This window comes from Hemicordylus capensis, chromosome 7 (assembly GCF_027244095.1).
Source record: "Hemicordylus capensis ecotype Gifberg chromosome 7, rHemCap1.1.pri, whole genome shotgun sequence".
Lineage (NCBI taxonomy): Eukaryota > Metazoa > Chordata > Lepidosauria > Squamata > Cordylidae > Hemicordylus > Hemicordylus capensis.
Window position 1 is genome coordinate 18,605,001 of NC_069663.1, and position 19,096 is coordinate 18,624,096.

At 46.9% G+C, this 19,096-nt stretch overlaps 1 protein-coding gene across 1 annotated transcript; it reads left to right on the forward strand.

Moving 5' to 3' along the window:
- The first annotated feature begins 798 nt into the window (after positions 1-798).
- Positions 799-13,741, forward strand: DBR1 (debranching RNA lariats 1). Its single transcript, XM_053268832.1, has 8 exons — positions 799-1,037; positions 2,427-2,551; positions 5,420-5,500; positions 7,302-7,387; positions 8,228-8,452; positions 9,443-9,523; positions 11,034-11,179; positions 12,205-13,741. The coding sequence occupies exons 1-8, from the start codon at positions 820-822 to the stop codon at positions 12,890-12,892; spliced, it is 1,650 nt and encodes a 549-aa protein (XP_053124807.1). The 5' UTR covers positions 799-819; the 3' UTR covers positions 12,893-13,741.
- Positions 13,742-19,096: the final 5,355 nt, after the last annotated feature.

Genomic DNA, 19,096 nt, shown 5'->3' on the forward strand with positions numbered 1-19,096 from the left:
ACAGCACACTTTACTTTTATATAAAGGGGCAGGATGCTTTGGGATATACAGCTGAGTTATATATATGAGAATGTGAATCTGCATTTTATTTATTTTATTTTATTTAATTTATTTATTTTTGCATTTATATACCGCCTTTCATTAAAAATTTTGTTTTGATTGATTAAGCATTTTGTTTTGATTGATTAAGTACCATCAAGTAGGCATCAACTCTTAGTGACCACATAGATAGATTCTCTCCAGGATGATCAGTCTTCAACTTGGCCTTTAAGGTCGCTCAGTGGTGCATTCGTTGCTGTCGTAATCGAGTCAATCCACCTTGCTGCTGGTGGTCGTCCTCTTCTTCTCTTTCCTTCAACTTTTTCCAGCATTATGGACTTCTTGAGGGAGCTGGGTTTCCGCATAATGTGTTCAAAATATGATAGTTTGAGCCTGGTCATTCGTGCCTGCCTTGAGTGAAAATTCTGGATTGATTTGTTCTATGAAATCCATTTGTTTGTTTTCCTGGCTGTCCATGGTATCCTCGAAAGTCTTCTCCAGCACCAAAGTTCAAAAGCGTCAATCCTTTTTCTATCTTGCTTCTTCGAAGTCCAGCTTCCGTATGCATTTTTGTTTTAAGTAGCGCGAATTCAAAAGACTTTCCTCTGAGGACAGGATGGCAGAGGCTTTTGAAACACCAAGCAGTTTTCTCTCTGGTCCGGCAATTCTGCCGCGCATGCGCAGAAGCAAGCGGCGGCTGGCTTGGCTGCTCGGGGTAAGAAGGGAACGCTTTCAAACTTCCTTCTCAAGAGGTCGCCTGCGTCACAGAGGCCGGGGCGCATGCGCAGAAGCCGGACGATGAAGGTGGCGGTGGCCGGTTGCTGCCATGGGGCGCTGGATAAGATGTACGAGACCCTCCAGCTGCTGGAGCAGCGCCACAGCCACGCGCGTCCGGACTTGCTCCTCTGCGCCGGAGACTTCCAGGCTGTCCGCAACGCGGATGACCTGCGCTGCATGGCGGTATCCCAGAAGTACCGCCGCCTGGGCGGCTTTGCGCGGTGAGTGGCCCCAAAAGGGACCGACGAGTCCCCTTTGCAGCCGGATCGCTGCTTTGAGCAGGCAGAGAGGGGCGAGAGCGAAGAGGAGGGTGCTTCTGAGCGTGTGCAGAGGGCGAGCTCCCTCCGTGCTAATCCCAGCTTCCTCCTGCTTCAACCACACATCCGGTATTAGGGAGCAAGCTGTCTACGTCGGCTGGGATTCTAGGCGGACTCAGTCGTTTTCAATCAACTTTATTATAGTCTAGCAAAAACAAAACGCAATGAAAGTGACTAGCAAAAACAAAACGCAATGAAAGTGACTAGCAAAAACAAAACGCAATGAAAGTAAGCCAAACTGTCCCAAACAAAACCAAGAAAATTGCTGCTGCACTCTGCTTGATTTGCTAAACCACTATGATTAATAGAATTAGAAATTATCTCATAATGGACTTTGCAGGCTTACACACACTCACACTTTTAGCAGCACTATATGTATAACCTGGATTCCCATCGGATATAACAGTAAAAGGTGCAGTACAGAAGAACACATCCCACCCGTGTTCCCTCCAAGGTGTGTGCATGTGTGTGCATTCACAAGTTTTTTTTATGTTCTCTCAGTTAATTTTAGATCCCACTCAGGTTGAATCATGAAGGCTCCACTCTGAATGCATGTGTGTGCACACTGCCTTGATACTGCCACCCAGAACAAAATTCATTCTGCACACAGATGAAAAAAATTAGAGAACATCCCACTGTTTCAAGCACTCCAGTACCATAAGAATATGTATGATCTGCATATGGTATTTAAAAAAAATTTCCTTCAAGCACCACAGAGGGGAGGGCATTGAACCATGCCAAAGTAAACATGCTCCAATGTTTGACTACTGCAGGAGTGGCAAAATAATCAGCGAGTGCACTATTGTTGATTGAGCTTCCTAAACTAATGTTCTTAGGCACTAAATGTAATTTGTATTGCTGTTAAACCTCCATAATGCGCTGCCTAAATGTCAACTTTGCTTGATGGTATTCCAGCGAGGCCAGCTTTGCTTGATGTTATTCCATCAAGACCATAAGCTGAGAGAGAATCCATATGACCAGAGTTTCTCCACCAGTGACACTTTCCAGGCAGATTGGAAGTTGTTAGTGGGGCTAAGTCCATTAGGGGGAAAAGTTAACTTTGGCCAAAAATTAAAAATGATAACCCTTGAAATGAATGGGACAAGTTAGTCATCATGTGCCATGTTAATTTCAATGGGACTACTTATGAGTAACTTAATCAGTATGCCAGCCACTGGGCTTGTTAGTTGTGGCGCTGTGGCTTCCTCCGAGCAGGAAACGTGAACAAGAGCAAAGATGCTAGATCCTTAACACCTCTGTCTAAGATTTTGGCTTTTGACTGTCTTCTTCTAGGTATTATTCTGGAGAGAAGAAGGCCCCTGTCCTGACGATCTTTATTGGGGGCAATCATGAAGCTTCCAACCACTTACAAGAATTGCCGTATGGAGGCTGGGTGGCACCGAACATCTACTACCTTGGTATTCCATTTCACTTCTTGTTTTGATGGATCGCCGTGCTTGGCATAGAAGCTGGGGGTGTGGGCTTAAGCGCTGCTGCCCTGAAGGAATGGAAAGAAGCAGGGTGTATTCTCTCTTTTCTTCTCACCCCAGCGGGGTTTGGTTGAAAGAAGTGAGAACTCGTGTAAGGGCAAAGAATCTGAAGTGTGGGGAAGTCCTTCGTTCAGATCTTGCCTTTGCCATGAACTTGTAATAAACTAAAACTGTTTTACAAACGGTTTTAAGGTGACCTTAAAACAGCCACGCTCATTCAGCTTTTGTCCCCCTTCCTCCAAATCTGTGATCTAGGAATAATGCGTTCAGCACCATGCACCTAAGAACAGCCCTGCTGGATCAGGCCCAAGGCCCATCTAGTCCAGCATCCTGTTTCGCACAGCAGTCCACCAGATGCCTCTGAGAAGCCCATAGCAAGAAGTGAGGGCATGCCCCTGCTCTTGCTGTTACTCCCCTTCAAACTCCCCTGCAACTGGTATGGAGAGGCATCCTGCCTCTGAGGCTGGAGGTGGCCAGTAGCCCTCAGACTAGTAGCCTCTGATAGACCTGTCCTCCATGAATTTATCAAAACCCTCTTAAAGCCATCCAGGCTGGTGGCTGTCACCACCTCTTGTGGCAGAGAATTACATTGGTTAATTATGTGTTTATGCTAAACCAGTTTATGTTGAACCAGTGCTCTTCTTTGTAAGGCCCAGGTGGAGCCCGCCCCGCCCCCCGCAACCATCAATCCTAAATGTGGCCCCCTCACTTCTTGTTTGTTGGACCTGTGTGAAGCTTTGGCCAAAGCTGAATACTCTGCACAATTTCCCTGGCAGGGCTCAGGAAACCCACTGGTCTACTTGTCTGTGACGAGTGAAAAATGATGCCCGACGAGTGAAACAAATCCTGACATGTAATGTACCCACATAGCTTGATGAGAAAAAATATTTTGTCTGGCTGGTGAACAGAGAACATTTCTTGACCCAAGCTCCCTGATACCATATGGAGAATGCTGTTCTCACTGGTGAACATGTGTGCTGCCCCATGTAGGTGGGTGTGGGGGCCTCCTTTAAGGGAAATGGAGCCCTCTTGAGCCCCTGCACTATCTTGGAAGGCATGCACAGAGTGCTCGTAAGAAATGGCTCTAGCACTGAAGATGTTTTGCCAAAGTGGCCCCGCTTGAAAAATAATGAAGATCACTGTGTTGAACCCTGTTTAAATGGGGTTTTGGAGCATGAGTAAAGAAGCGGTTCAGATGAAGGGACACCCTAGGACACATCGGGACATCCCCTTGGGACCAGTGTTCCCTGTAACAGAGAATCCCAGATGCTGTGGACTACAACTCCCAGTATCCTCAGCTGCAGTGGTCTTTGGCTAGGGGTGCTGGGAGTTGTAGTCTATAGCACCTGAGGTTCTGTGTTAGAAGGAACACTGCTTGGAAAGGCAGGGCATTGTTTGCTCTCAGCACATCTCCCACCTTAGCGCATGTGCTGGCAGGCAGTCTTCAGAACCCGCCCACACTCTGTCGTTATGCCCGATTGCAGGAGCTCAAAGAGCGGGTCGGGAATGTGGCTTTGGAGGAAGAGCTGAAGCTGAGCGGCAGAGCTAAGTCAGGGCGCTTCATTGTAAGGCCCAGGGGCCAGTGGCAGCCCCCATCAACCTTTGGTGCAGCTCCCTGATTAATTGCTTATTTGGACCTGTGGGAAACTTTGGCCAGAGTCCCCCTGGTACCATTCTCACCGTGCTGTGGAAAATTATGTGTGCTTCCTCCATTGTGTGCTTCATCAAGGGAAGATGAAGATGAAGCCTGGTCTACCTTCCCTTCCTTCATCAAGGGAAGATGAAGATGAAGCCTGGTGTACCTTCCCTTCCTTCATCAAGGGAAGATGAAGATGTGTGCTTCATCACCTGGTAGCATCCTGTGTGCTTCATCCATTCTCACCGTGCTGTGTTACACTTTACTCCCCTCCAGTGAGGCTCCGTGAACGGTAAATGGAGCCCTCTTGAGCTCCTGCACCATCTTGGAAGGCATGCACAGAATCCTGGGAAGTGTAGTCCTTACCCAGCGCTTTCCTCCAAAAGAGAGTCGGTAGGGATGTGCATGAACAGTTCGCGCACTCCCTGGAGCAGTGGGTGCCTTTAAAGAACAGGCAAGGTGCTCCTTACCAGGGTTCCCTCTAACAGGGATTCCCAGATGGGGTTGACTACAACTCCCAGAGTCCCCAGCCAATGTCCATTGCAGCTGGGGATGCTAGGAGTTGTAGTCAACAACATCTGGGAACCCCTGTTAGAGGGAATACTGCTCCTTTCCTGTTTGTCCCTCCCTGCCGACGCTTGGGTTCGGAAGAGACGTGCGGGGCTGCAGCATTCTTTTTCTGCGGCCTCGATCGGCATCGGCGCGCACATGGCCGGGGTGCTCGTGACGCTTATCAGGGCTGCAGGAAGGATCGTTGAAGCCCCGCACGTCTCTTTCACACTCAGGCGCCAGCAGGGGAGGAAAGCGAACAGATAAGGAGCGCCAGCCGCTGCTGCCTTCCGAGCGACTCCAACGCCAGCATTTGAACAGGTCTGGCGCTCCAGGAAAAGAGTGCCAAACCTGTATGTATGTGCACCTCCCTAAAAGAGAGGGCTCTGTCTGTCTTCAGGAGCCCTCCCAGTGCTGAGAAAAGTGCAGTACTGCGTGGAGGTCAGCAGGGTGGGAAAGGGCTTACTCACGAAGTGGCTCCCGCTAGAAAAATAGTGCAGATCACTGAGCAAAGTAGGTAGATCCTTTTGTGTATTGATGGTGTGTGTGTGTGTGTGTGTGTGTGCGCGCGCGCCTGTATTTGAAACAACGTCCCTTTTCTTCTGTTTCAGGTTATGCTGGGGTCGTGAAGTATCGTGGGGTGAGAATAGGTGGGCTCTCTGGAATTTTCAAATCTCATGACTACAGAAAAGGTGTGTCTTGATGTAACTGGGTGGGTTGGTGTTCTAAACACACACGTATTGTTGAGACTGGGGTTTCCTTCTGTAGCGCACGAGGCATCTGGCACTAGAGTGGGTTGTGAGTGGGGCTGTCTGCGATTCTGTGCATCCTTGGGGCGCAAGGGAACCAGCCTGGAAGAAAGGAAGAGAGTTGTTGTGCTTGGATGTAGGAAACCTGGGTTCAAATCTCCACTTAGCTGTGAAGCTGGCCTTAGGCAAGCCACGCTGTCTCAACCTAGCCTGCCTCACAAGATTGTTGTGAGGCTCCTTTGAGCTCGCCTGATGGTAGGAGAGGATATCAATCGGGGCTCTGGAATGCGCTCCCTGATGAAGTAAGAGCCTCTCCGTCTCTGACAACTTTTTAAAAGTCCCCAAAGACTCATTTTTCCAGCCAGGCGTTTTAACTTGTCCGGAGTTTTAAATTGTTTTAAGGTTTACATTTTTGTTTTAATTTGCTTTTATGTTGTAAACTGCCTAGAGCCAGAAGTTTGGGGAAATCTACCAATTTGATAAATAAATGAATGAAAACAAACAAACAAATAAAAGAAATAAGGATATGATAGTCTAGCCAGTTTTACTGCACTTTTCCGGTGATATTTTTCCAGTGTTAGCCTATCTCATCTGGCTCAAACTCAGTACAGAGGAACATAGGAAGCTGCCTTATACTGAGTCAGACCATTGGTCTGTTTCGCTCAGTATTGACTACACTGACTGGCAGCGGCTTCTCCAAGGTTTCAAGTAGGAGCCTTTCCCAGCCCTATCTGGAGATGTTGCCAGGGATTGACCTTCTACATGTAAAGCAGATGCTCTGTCACTGAGTTATGGTACCATCCTTTAGCCTTTGTGGCTGAGGATGATCGATGTTGTAGTCCAAAAACATTTGGGCATCCGAGAGCCCCGGCCTTAAAAGGTCTGGCTTCTGATCCCTGCTCATTTGTGTGTTGAGTCCCCCTTCTGTACACTCAACATTTATTTATTTATCCCTCCATCCATCCATCAGTTAATTAATTATTTGTGTATCGCCCCATAACTTATGAACCTGGGCAGTTTACAGCAATAGAACAAAGACCATGCAATATTTCTAGGCCAGGGAGTCTCCAACCTGTGATACTCCAGATGTTGCTGAACTACAGCTCCCATCACCCCCAGCTACATTTTATTGTGGCTGGGGATGATGGGAGTTGTAGTTCAGCAGCATCTGGAGTGCCACAGGTTGGAACCCTCTGCTCTGGGATTGCAACCCAGACAGGCAGGTAGCAATTAGTCTCGTTTTACAGAGGCGGGGCTTGGCATGCAGGTGATGGATAAAGCCAAATATACTAGAATACAAACTTCATCCCTCATTGCATATGAGGCCATCTTATTTATTTATTATTTCTTTGTGTAAACTGCCCTGAGCCATTTTTGGAAGGGCGGTATAGAAATCGAATAAATAATAATAATAATAATATGTGGTCTCTCTTAGACCACCTGCGTGCAGGTTGAGTGTCTGGCCCTACTCTAGGTCATTGCTAGTTCAGGAGATCAGAGCTAGAATCCAGAGAGCTACCTGACGTGAGCCAGAGAGTTTGTCTATACCCCAGTCGTCCCAAGCCACAGTGTGGAGCACTTTGTCTAATGAAGCAGCCATGCTGATGCTAAGCAGGTCTGGATCTGGTCAGTGCTTGGATGGGAGACAGCTTGGGAGTTCCATATTCTTACTAAAGCCACCCTTGAAACACTTTCCTGAGCATGAGTGTTTTACTTGTAACTGACCTTTCTTAACCTATTCCAGGCCACTTTGAGTGCCCACCGTACAACCAGGATACACTAAGGAGTGTCTACCACGTGAGGAGTATTGAAGTCTTTAAGCTCAAACAGGTTAGTGTGGTGGTTTGAGTCTTGGGCTCTGACTGGAGAGACTTGAGTTCAAATCCCCACTCAGCTATGAAACTTGCTGGGTGACTCTGGGCCAGTCTGCTTGTTTTTTCCAGTTCCCTCATTGTGATCCATCTTGACCATTTCCCCATGGAAAGGCAGGATGTGCATAGAACAAACAAACCGGAGCTAGCTTGGGGTTCATTTCCTAACGACGGATTTATTTATTTATTTTATTAGAAGCTTTTAATATACCGTCCACTCCAAAGACTCCGGGTGGTGTACAATGACATGTAAATAAGATAACGTTAAAAATTACAATCAAAAATTACATTAAAAATTGCAAACGAAAATATATAATGGAAAGGAAATAAAGGTAAACTGCAAGGAAATAAAGTAAACTGCAGGGCAAATGCCCGGTGGAAAAGAAAGGTCTTCAATAAGGATTTAAAGACCAGTAAAGAGGGGGCTAGATGAATCTGAAGGGGAAGAGAATTCCAAAGAAGTGGGGCAGCAACCGAAAAAGCCCTTTCGTGGGTCCTAGAACTCCGAACCTCTTGAAAAGTCAGGGGCCGACAAAAGGGCCATCTGAAGTGATCTAACAGGACGGGATGTAACTGGATAGGAGAGGCGGTTCTGTAGGTCAACTGGCACTGCAAGGCTTTGGAGGTAAGAACCAGGACTTTGAATTGAATTCGGAAGCAAATTCTCTTGTTTAACAAAGGCTGATCAGGCCGAGTCTTCTATTCTCTCTCTTTTAAGTGTCGAAGTCCTACACTATCATTCCGGGAATTACAGCAGCCCCCATTTCTGATCTGTGTTGCGTCCGTCCCGATTTAACAGCTGAAGCAGCCCATGGATGTGTTTATGTCCCACGACTGGCCGAGAAGCATCTACCACTACGGAAACAAGAAACTGCTGCTGAAAAGGAAATCTTTCTTCCGCCAAGAAGTGGAAAGCAATACCCTGGGGAGTCCTGCTGCTTCGGAACTGCTGCAGCACCTGCAGCCCACGTACTGGTTCTCCGCCCACCTCCATGTGAAGTTTGCTGCTTTAATGCAACACCAGGTAAAGCAAATGAGAGGGATGCACACGCACCTGTTTGGCATTCCATGTCTAGAACACCGAACTGGTTTGGAAGCCCCGCGTTCGGACCGGTTTGAATGTGGGGGCGGGGATCGCGTTCCCCCCTCCGACACTGCTTTAAAAAATGCTGGCGCAGGGTGGCTGTATTCCCTCTTGCCGCCCTGGTTCAGTGTCATTCTGGAAGTGGTGGGCGCGCATGCGCCATGCATGCACATGCGCTGCTTCCGGTATGACGCTGTTTCAAGTAGAAGCGTACCGATATGTTACTAAAGACGTAGGAATGTTCAAATTTCCATGGCCCAAAAGGCATTCTTTGCACTCGTTCATGTTAAATGAACCGCCCTGAGCCATTTTGGAAGGGCAGTATATAAATCAAATAAATAAATAAATAAAATGTTAAGAATTTCCAGCATAACATTTTGACTATACTATCCATTCTGATATCTCACAAAGACACTCCAACATTCTATAACATTTTGTGCCATCTTCACCCCTTTCTTTCCTTTCTCAGCATATGATTAGCGGTGCCAGTTTGTCCATATACAGAGTGAAATTTGGGAGGAGGTACAGTGGAGGGACCCTTCTTGCTTGCATTTCTTTGCCTAATGAGGAGCCCTGAACCGAATCTCCTTTAAATCAGGCAGTCAGAACCTTGGGGGGTGAACCATGGAACTCCATACCTTTCACATTTCTTCATACTGCAGCTCTCTATAAAATGGACTTTGTGCTTCAGCCTTGAAAGTTTCTCATTCTCTTGTTGTTGGGTTGCGATTTTTGTAAAACCCCAAACAATTGATTTACTGAAGTGTTTGCCTTATGCAAGAGAGCATGGTATCTGAACAGAATGCAAGAGAACCTCCACCGTTATGACCAACTGACATCTGTTCTTCTGGGTTGGGTTGGGTTTGAATAGCCCTGGTCTCATTTATATGTGTTGTTTTTCTAGTGATGCCTTTTAATTCTGATTTCTAGGCCAATGGCAGCAGGCAGGAACCAAAAGTAACAAAATTTCTGGCCCTGGATAAATGTCTGCCGCACAGAGACTTCCTACAGGTATGATAACCATGAATGATCTGTTCTGTGTATATTTCAGGCCTAAGAAAGACAGGTTGTGGGTGAAGCTGCCTCGGTGACAGAGCGCCTGCTTTGCTAAGGAGAAAGAGCAATGGACACTGTAGCATACGTGATGCCAGTTATTCGGGCTGGGCATGGGCCAGATTATTGATGAGATCCTGGCCATTCTCGCTTTGTGCTAACAATGCAAAGGGTGGTCTGGATCGCCGCGAGCTGATGATCTTGACTGATCTGATGCATCGGAATGCGGGTGGGGCGGGGCGGGGCTTGCCTTTATGGGACAGTCAGCTTCTTTAAAGAAACGGGCTGCGTTCCAGCAATGGCTGCATTTCCAAACATCGCCTTTCCTTTCCTAGTGCTGCCTGTAGAATGCACCAGGAAATGAAGCAACGTTGCATCCTTTCCCAGGTGCATTAAGAAGCTGCTTTCTACCGAGGCAGGCCGTTGATCCGTCTAGCTTAGTATTGTCTTCACTTACAGGCAGCAGCATCTCCAAGGTTTCAGGCAGGAATCTTTCCCAGCCCTACCTAGAGATGCCAGGGATTGAACCTGGAACCTTCTGCATGCAGAGTACATGCTCTCCTGCTGAGCTATGGCCCATCCCCTAAGGAGAATACATTACAGTGCTTACATGTAGACTGCCATCCAGATGCAAACCAGGATGGACCCTGCTTAGCAAAGGGGACAATTCAGTCTCACGACCACAAGACCAGCTCTTTTTCCTTGTTGGGGGTGGGGTGGGATTGGAGGGTGGCCATGTGCTGCAGCTATAGGGCATAATCCCCCCCGCCCCCGCATAATGCACCAGGAAAGTGATGCAACACCATGATGATGCTTTTTTTTCTGGAGCATTCTGGGGCAACAGGAGGAAAGGCAAAGGTGGTAAACCCCTGCTAACTGGGCAAAGAGGCACCTTTTACCATGGTGATTCTCTTTATTAGGGGGAGAGTAACCGGCCCTATCCACCCCTAGCATAGTACTTCCAGTGACTGTTGCTGGTGTCTATCTTATGTTTCTTTTTAGAATGTGAGCCCTTTGGGGACAGGGTTTCATCTTATTTGTTTGTTATTTGTCTATGTAAACCGCCCTGAGCCATTTTGGGAAGGGCGGTATAGAAATCGAATTACTACTACTACTACTACTAATATTTTGAAATGTGACTCTTGCAGCTGCCAGAAGGCAGTCAATTTCTTCAAAGAAACTGTCTCTAAAGGTTAGCCCAGCCTCTCCCCTGTCCTGTTTGACACCATACCGATACAATGCGATGTGGATCTCGTAGGGTACTGATATCGGAGGCATTTTCTCCTCCTGAAATGTTTCTGGAAGAAAATCCTCTGATTGGGCTTGCATCGATTCGTCTCGGACCCAGTGATTGACTTGATGCGATGCACAGCCCTACCAGTTCTATCCATGGCAGAGGTGCCTGAAATTCACAACCTTCCTGTTAGGTGATCTGAAAAATCTTTCCCATTTCTGTTCCTTTCCTAAGATCATAGAAATCGAGCACGACCCCAACGCACCCGACACCCTGGAGTATGACCCTGAATGGATTGCGGTTCTCAAAGCAACCAACGATCTCATCAACGTTTCTCCAAACTTGTGGAATATGCCTGAGAACAATGGACTTCATGCAAAGTATGTAAAAAAAAAAGGACACTTTCTTGCCATGAATGCTGGCCCATGAGCACTTACCTGATGCAGCTGCTTGCTAGAATATGGGTATAAAGTGAGCTTAGGCACACAACCCCCTGAAGACTGGCCCAAATTTTATATAGAAAACGGCCTTATGCAAAGTCAGACTCTTGGTCCTTCTAGCTCAGTATTGTCTACTTTGACGGGCAGCCATTTTCCAGGGTTTCAGGCAAGAGTCTCTCCCAGCCCTACCTGGAGATGCCAGGGATTGAACCTGGGACCTTCTACATGCAAAGCAGAAGCTCTACCAGTGAGCTATGGCCCCAACCCACTCCCTTAAAACCTTGTTAGGAACATAGGAAGCTACCTTATACAGATCATTGGTCCATTTAGCTCAATATTATCTACACTGACTGGCAATGGCTCTCCAGGGTTTCAGGCAGGGGTCTTTCCCAGCCCTACCTGGAGACACCAGGGATTGAACCTGGGATCTTCTGCATGCAAGGCAGATGCTCCGCCACTGAGCTACAGCCTTCCAGGTAAAAAAGGACTGCCTTATACTGAGTCAGATCACTGGTCAATCTAGCTCAGAAATCCCCTACATCAGGGATTCTCAATGTTGGGTCCCCAGATGTTATTGGACTTCAGCTCCCATAATCCCCAGCCCTAGTGGCCTTTGGTTGGGGATTATGGGAGTTGAAGTCCAGTAACAACTGGGGACCCAACATCCCTGGTCTACACTGCCTGGCAGTGGCTTCTCTGAGGCTTCAGGTAGGAGTATCTCCCAGCCCTCCCTGGAGATGCCAGGGATTGAACCTGGGACCTTCTGCATGCAAGGCAGATGCTCTATCACTACTGGGCCTGAGGCAGAGAGTTAAAATTTAAATGTGAGCATATGGAAGCCTGCAACAACAAGCGTAGGTTCTGCACAGAAGCACAACTATGTAAAAGCGAAACTCTTCAGATGATGTAGAGTGGGAACAAGTCCTAGAATCTAACTGAGCCTCCTTGCTTTTGACTTCTGGCAGATGGGACTACAGTGTTTCAGAAGAAGATATCAAGGGAGTTTTGGAAGAGGCGAACAATGACCTTCAGATTCCTCAGAACTTCAGTGCGACAGTAGCTTGCTATGACACAGACAAAGCCCAGCAACGCACAGGGCCAGTTCATAGAATCAATCCCCAGACTACGGAGTTCTGTGCCCGGTTTGGCCTCATGGACATTAATGATCGAATCCAGCAATTCAGAGAGGAGTCACGGGAGCACAAAGGCACCGAGGAAGAGGAGGAGGAGGAGGAGGAAGACAGTACTGGATCAGCAGAGGAGCCCAGTGACTATAGCATAGACGTTTCTGGGATGTCGGCATCGATCAACCCTGATGAAATCATCCTGGATGAGGACAGTGATGAGGAAGATCCAGATACCTGCTCAGTGGACCCTTCACCTGATCACCCTTCCGACACCTCCACAACTTCTTCCGATGTCAGGATCATGCCAGATTCCGTTACTGTATCGCCCAGCGATGCGGTGGACATTGCAAACGATGAACCGGAGAAATCCAGTGATGGAAACCAGACGGAAGAGCAAAGCCCTGACGAGAAGCCCATGAAGCGGATAAGTGGCGAAAACGAGGAAGGTAGTAGCGGCACAAAGAAAATTAAAAGGCGGAACCAGGCCATCTACGCTTCCAAAGATGAAGACGAAGATGTGGAATGAGAAACCTTTTGATGGCATCGCATTAACTGCTGCACACTTCAAGTCTTCAGTGGCGTGTTGGGATTCTTGCAATACTATATGGTGTTGATATTTTAACTGTCCCAGCAAACTCTCTATTTTAAAAATAGCTTTTATAATATCACATATATTTTTACGGGGACAAGTACTAGTTTGGTATAGAATGCACTATAGACTTCTGCTAATCAGATGCTAACGCAGCACTGCTGTTGCAAGAAAAGGAGAGGATCTTCGCATTTTAGTAAATGTTGGAAATGAGGGTTTTTGTTTTTAAATTTGGTGGAGCAAATTCAAAGTGATTCAACTTCTTTGACACTTCGGCTTTCTCACACACAAACATACACACCCCACAGCAGAACCTAGATCTCACATGCCATTCCTTTTGTCTTGACAAATATTATGAGGTCATGATTCTTATGTGGCCTTTTCCCTAGTCCTTTCCCTTACCAGTGGTGACAATTATATGCCTTTTCAGCTTTAGGAACTGTCCAATGTGGGGCATGCTAGTTGTTTCCAGTGCGGAGGGTACATCCAAAAGAATATTTACCATGTAAAATTGGGAAATTAAAAATCTTATAATGAGTGTAGGTACAGGCTGCTCAATTTAGGCCTCCCAGCTGTTTTGGGACCACAACTCCCATAATCCTCAGCCACAGTGGCCAATAGCCAACATCTGCAGGAGGCCAATATCTGCAGGAGGGCCGAAGCTGAGCAGCCCTGGCTGTAGCATGTCAGATGTGAAACTGGAATTTGGGGGTTACTTCATGCCATAGTTTCCCAAGAAGCTCTCTGTGTGTGTAAATAAACAAATTCTTTTTTTTTTAAAAGGGCTACCACTTGGTTTCTGATTTTCTTTTCATGAGGTGTGATAGGAATTACCTATGTCTGTATTCATGCACCAGATTATGTAAAACGGCTTTAACTCTTAACGTATTGCTAGTGCATTGTTGTAGAAGCCATGGTTTGTTCCTGGTTTGCAGGGAGCGCTTTGTTTTCTGTTTTGGATCCCAGAAGAAGTGTGCCACGTGCCTTTCTCATGCCTCATTTAGATAGTAGAGAGCCTTTTGAGGCCCTTTGCAATTCTTGTTTGTTCTGACCACCCTGAATAATTTGGTCTCATCAGCAAGCTTGGCCACTTCTGAAGAAGCCCAGTGTTTCTGCTTTGGCTGCCAGGGTGCAAACCCGTTTTTGTACCATGGCAACTGAGGAGGACTTCATTAGGAGGATGTCATAGAACCAACCAGAGAGAAGGCGACCTTGGACTTAATCCTGAGTGGTGCCCAGGATCTGATGTGAGATGTCAGAGTTTCATAACCATTGGAGAACAGTGACCGTAGTGTGATCCCATTCAGCTTATATACAAGTGGAGTATTGCCGGGGAAGTCCAACATGGATACGTTGGATTTCAGAAGAGGAAACTTCTTAAAAATGAAGAGACTGGTTAAAAGGAAGCTGAAAGGGAAAGTCAGGAGGGTCAAATCACTCCAGAAAGCAGGGAACTTATTTAAACCACAATAATAGAAGCTCAGTTGGAATGTATACCAAAAAAGGAGGAAAGGTACCATCAAGTTCAGGAGGACACCAGCATGGCTAACAAGTAGAGTCAGGGAAGCTATAACAGGGAAGAAGACTTCCTTTAGAAAATGGAAGTCCTGCCCAAATGAAGAGAACAAAAAGGAACATAAAACTCTGGCAAAAGAAATGCAAGGACACAATAAGGGATGCAAAAAGAGAGTCTGAGGAGCATATAGCTAGAAGTGTCAATGGGGATTAACAAAAACTTCTCTAAATATATCAAAAGTAGAAAACCTGCCGGGGAGGCTGTTGGACCCTTAGATGATGAGAGTGTGAAAGGGATTATTGAGGACAAGGAGATTGCAGAGAAGCTGAATGAGTTCTTTGTGTCTGTCTTCACAGCGGAGAATACAGACCATATACCTTCTCCAGGACTGAGCTTCTCCAGCTCAGAGGCTGAAGAATTGGGCCAGTTTGAGGTGATGAGGGAAGATGTTCTAAACGGTTTTGAAAAACTAAAAGTGAACAAATCGCCAGGGCCAGATGGCATTCACCCAAGAGTTCAGAAGGAACTCAAATGTGAAATTGCTGATCTAGCAAAAATATGTGATTTGTCCCTACAATCAAGGCTCAGTACCAGAAGGCTGGAAAGTAGTTAATATAATTCCAATTTTCAAGAATAGATCCAGGGGATCCGGGATATTAACTTTGGTCAGCTTAACTTCAGTGCTGGGTAAATTGATGTAAAGCATACTGAAGGACAAAATTGTTGAGCATATAGAAGAAAAGGCCGTGGCAAATTCCGTGCTAGGGGTCATTAGGAAGGGGGTTGAAAATAAAGAAGCTAGTGTTAAAATGCCCTTATACAAATCTATGGTGTGGCCACATCTGGAGTACTATGTACAGCTTTGGTCACCGTATCTAAAGAAGGACATTGTAGAACTGGAAAAGGTGCAGAAGAGGGCAACCAAGATGATCAGGTGCCTGGAGCAGCTTTCTTATAAGGCTAGGCTACAGCATTTGCAGTTTGGAAAAGAGGCGAGTGGTGACTATGGGGAGACATGATCGAGGTGTATAAAATTATGCATGGAGTAGAGAGAGTGGAAAGAAATTTTTCTCCCTCTCTGACAACACTAGAACCAGGGCTCACCCCATGAAACTGAAGGTCGGGAAACTTCGGACCGAAAAAAGGAAGTACTTCTTCACACAGTGCATAATTAATCTATGGAATTCTCTGCCACAGCATGTGATGGCCACTAGCCCGGGTGGCTTTAAAAGGGATTTAGACAAAGTTATGGAGGACAGAGCTATCAATGGCTGCTAGTCTGGTGGCTATTGGCCACCTCCAGCCTCCGAGGCAAGATGCCTCTACCAGCTTCAGGGGAGCAACAGCAGGAGAGAAGGCAAGCCCTCAACTCCTACCTGTAGGCTTCCAGCGGCATCTGGTGGGCCACTGTGTGAAACAGGATGCTGGACTAAATGGGCCTTGGGCCTGATCCAGCAGGGCTTTTCTTATGTTCTTATTGATGCGGCTGCACAAAACTGCTACGGAGAATTAATTGCTTTAATGTCTATACATCAGGCTGTAAAACTAAATGCCAGTAGATGGCACCTTTGCACAGAGCAAGAAACATTTAAGTTCTGCGTCTGAAAACTCTGGCTTGACCTGGCTTCCTTGTGCAGATTTGGAGATCAGGGGCCAGGTATCCTTAGGGGCCCAACTGATCTTCGCTTGCTGGTGTGTTTGCTTGATGGAAATAGTGCAGCTACCCAGCTTTTGAGCCACCAAATGGCGTAGCAGGGAAATGGCTTGACTACTAAGCCAGAGGTTGCTGGTTCGAATCCCTGCTGGTATGTTTCCCAGAAACTCCTATATTAGGCAGCAGCGATATAGGAAGATGCTGAAAGGCATCATCGCATACTGTGCAGGAGGAGGCAATGGTAAACCCCTCCTGTATTCTACCAAAGAAAACCACAGGGCTCTGCGGTCGCCAGGAGTTGACACCAATTCGATGGCACACTTGACCTTTACCCAGCTTATGCAGTGAATTATAGCTGATAACACCAGCATAGAAATTCCAAGATATCTCTAAAGCAGAGCTGCACAACTTAGGCCTTCCAGCCATTGGTGAACTTCAACTCCCATTATCTTGACCATTGGCTACTATGACCAGGGATGATGGGAGTTGTAGTCCAGCAAAAGCTGTAGGAGCAAAGGTGTGTCGCTCTGCTTTCAAGGTACCCGAGTCTCTTGAATCTAGTCGTGTGCTCAGCAAGATCGGTACGACAGCTGAAATTGTGCAGCCCTGCTCTAGGGAGAGTATTCCAGAACTTCACACTCTTGATGGTTAAAAAGGTGTTCTGTTTTCCAGCTTAATTAGTGTCCAATTTGGCTTGTTTGGAAAAGTCTCAGAATCCCAGCAGCTGTTGATTTACCAGTAGACCCCATTTTGCAGGGACAGGCACTCTTGGCTCTCCAGCTCTTGTTAAACGACAACTCTCCCATCATCCCCAACTCAAATAAATCATGAATGGGAATGGTGGGAGTTGTAGGTAACTCCCAGAGAGCCCAAGGTTGTCTGCCCTTGCCCTTTCAGTTGCTGTTTACACTGGAGAGCGTGTGGGTGGGCGAGCCTTATTTCGATAGCAAAACGAGGGGGCGGGGGAAACACAGATTAGGGGTGTGCACAGACTGACGTGGTTCGGTCCGAATTCGGTTCGCCAAAGCAAGCTGGTTGAGTCAAACCAATCGGCTGGGTGGCTCGGTTTGACGAAGCGGTTCACAACCGAACCGCTCGAACCGGTCCGGTTTGCACATCCCTATAACAGCACAACCCCACTGGTGTCGCGATGGGAAAGCTTAAAAACAGCATCTTGATTTCTTACAAGTGCCATCCTAATAAGAGAAGGCCATGATCAACTGTCCCTTCATTAAGAGCAGGGAAAGACAAGAAACGGCGGCGTCCTGTAAATCCATTGGTGTGAGCCAACAGCCCCCGGGGAGACCAGTCAGTGGGTTAAAAATGAGCGGCTTGTGAATTGCGTGCTGGAGTTGTGCAGTGCCCAGATCCATCACCTGAGCTCTTCCCACCTGCTTTGGAAGGTTATATTTGAAGGAAAGAGCACCCTCTCTCTGGGAACAGGCAAGAGACTTCTTTTGTTCAGTGAAGGGGGGGAAGATAAGGGTAAACATTGATAATCAAAATTTAGGTGGTACTATTTAGGATGGCGCTGTAGCTCAGTGCTAGAGCATTTGCTTTGCATGCAGATGGTTGCAGGTTCAGTCCCAGACATCTCCAGTCAGGGCTGGGAAATACCCCTCTGAAACCTTGGAGAGCTGCTGCCAGTCAGAGTAGGCAATACTGGGCCAAGGGTCTGACCCTGGTATACAGCAGCTTCTTATGTACTCGGTAGAGTACATAACCAACCACGACTTGGCATGCAGGGGCTGAGGCCAATTTTCAGTGCATTTATTGCATTAAAATTAATTATTAAAAATATGAACGAATCCCCAGTTATTAGTTTCTTATGGATCTTTTCCCCTGCCCAGGGACAGATGATTTTGACCAAGGAGAGTGGCCATAAAAATAAGCCCTATCCCTGCTCAGTCAGTAGGCACCAGGCGTGCATGCCAGCCCCAAATAAATACCAAGTCCTCTCCATTCCTTAAAGCATTGTTGCTTTCAGGCTTCAATCCTGAAACATGTAGTCCTAGAGCTCTTCATGGCTCCTGATGGTCATGATTCCTGCTGCAAGATATTCTTTCCTGGAGTCAGCAGAAAGGTCCCTGTGGGCCAGATCTGGTCCCTGGGCACACACACAGGTGTGTGTGTGTGTGTGTGTGTGTGTGTGTGCGCGTGTGCAATTAAGACTGGGACTACAAGGGAAGGGGAAACCATTGAGTTGATCAGGCTTCAATACCCCAAGCACCTGCTAGTCAATATGAATCACGGGACAACTCAATAAAAGGGTTGAATTGTTGAATTTTTATTAGCCAACATGGAACAAAACATCACCAGAAAGGTAGTTTTATTTCCCTTTGGAGCTGGATGTATTCAGCAGAAATGTTTTAAAGCAGATGTTGTGGGCTGTTTTATGGATGTGCTCCGGGGTTTTTTTTTTGTTTTTTGTTTTGCTACGGTGGCAAAACCTGTAATTTTCTTATGACTTACGATCTGAACAAAGACACTTTATTACTTAGTAATACAACAAATTGCCCTCTTAAAAGCTAGACTTGTTTGGCAGACACTAAACAAGGTCATCGGCCATTTAAGGCTATGTGTATAGCTCTGTAGAGGTATCTTCATAAAACCTGAAGATATAGTAACAAGGAACTACAGGAATACTAGCTCCAGTGAATTCTGTCCCTTCACCCTGAAAATGGCTGAAATGGCAACCCTTGGCCACACACACACACACACACACACACACACACACACACACCAACACCAACACCACCAACAAAACCCCCACCCCATTTTCACTGTCTGTGAACTAAGCAGCAAAATTGGAATGTGTATCTTTGGGACATCTCAAGTTAATGTTTAAGGGGAGGGTGGGCTCATCTTTGCTCCTCTTCCTGGTGGCCCCTGGTGCATGCCAGCCGTGTCCCCTGCGTGTGATGTCACACACGGGGTGGGGTGTCCAGCACCCGGAAGGGCCCCGCCCGTG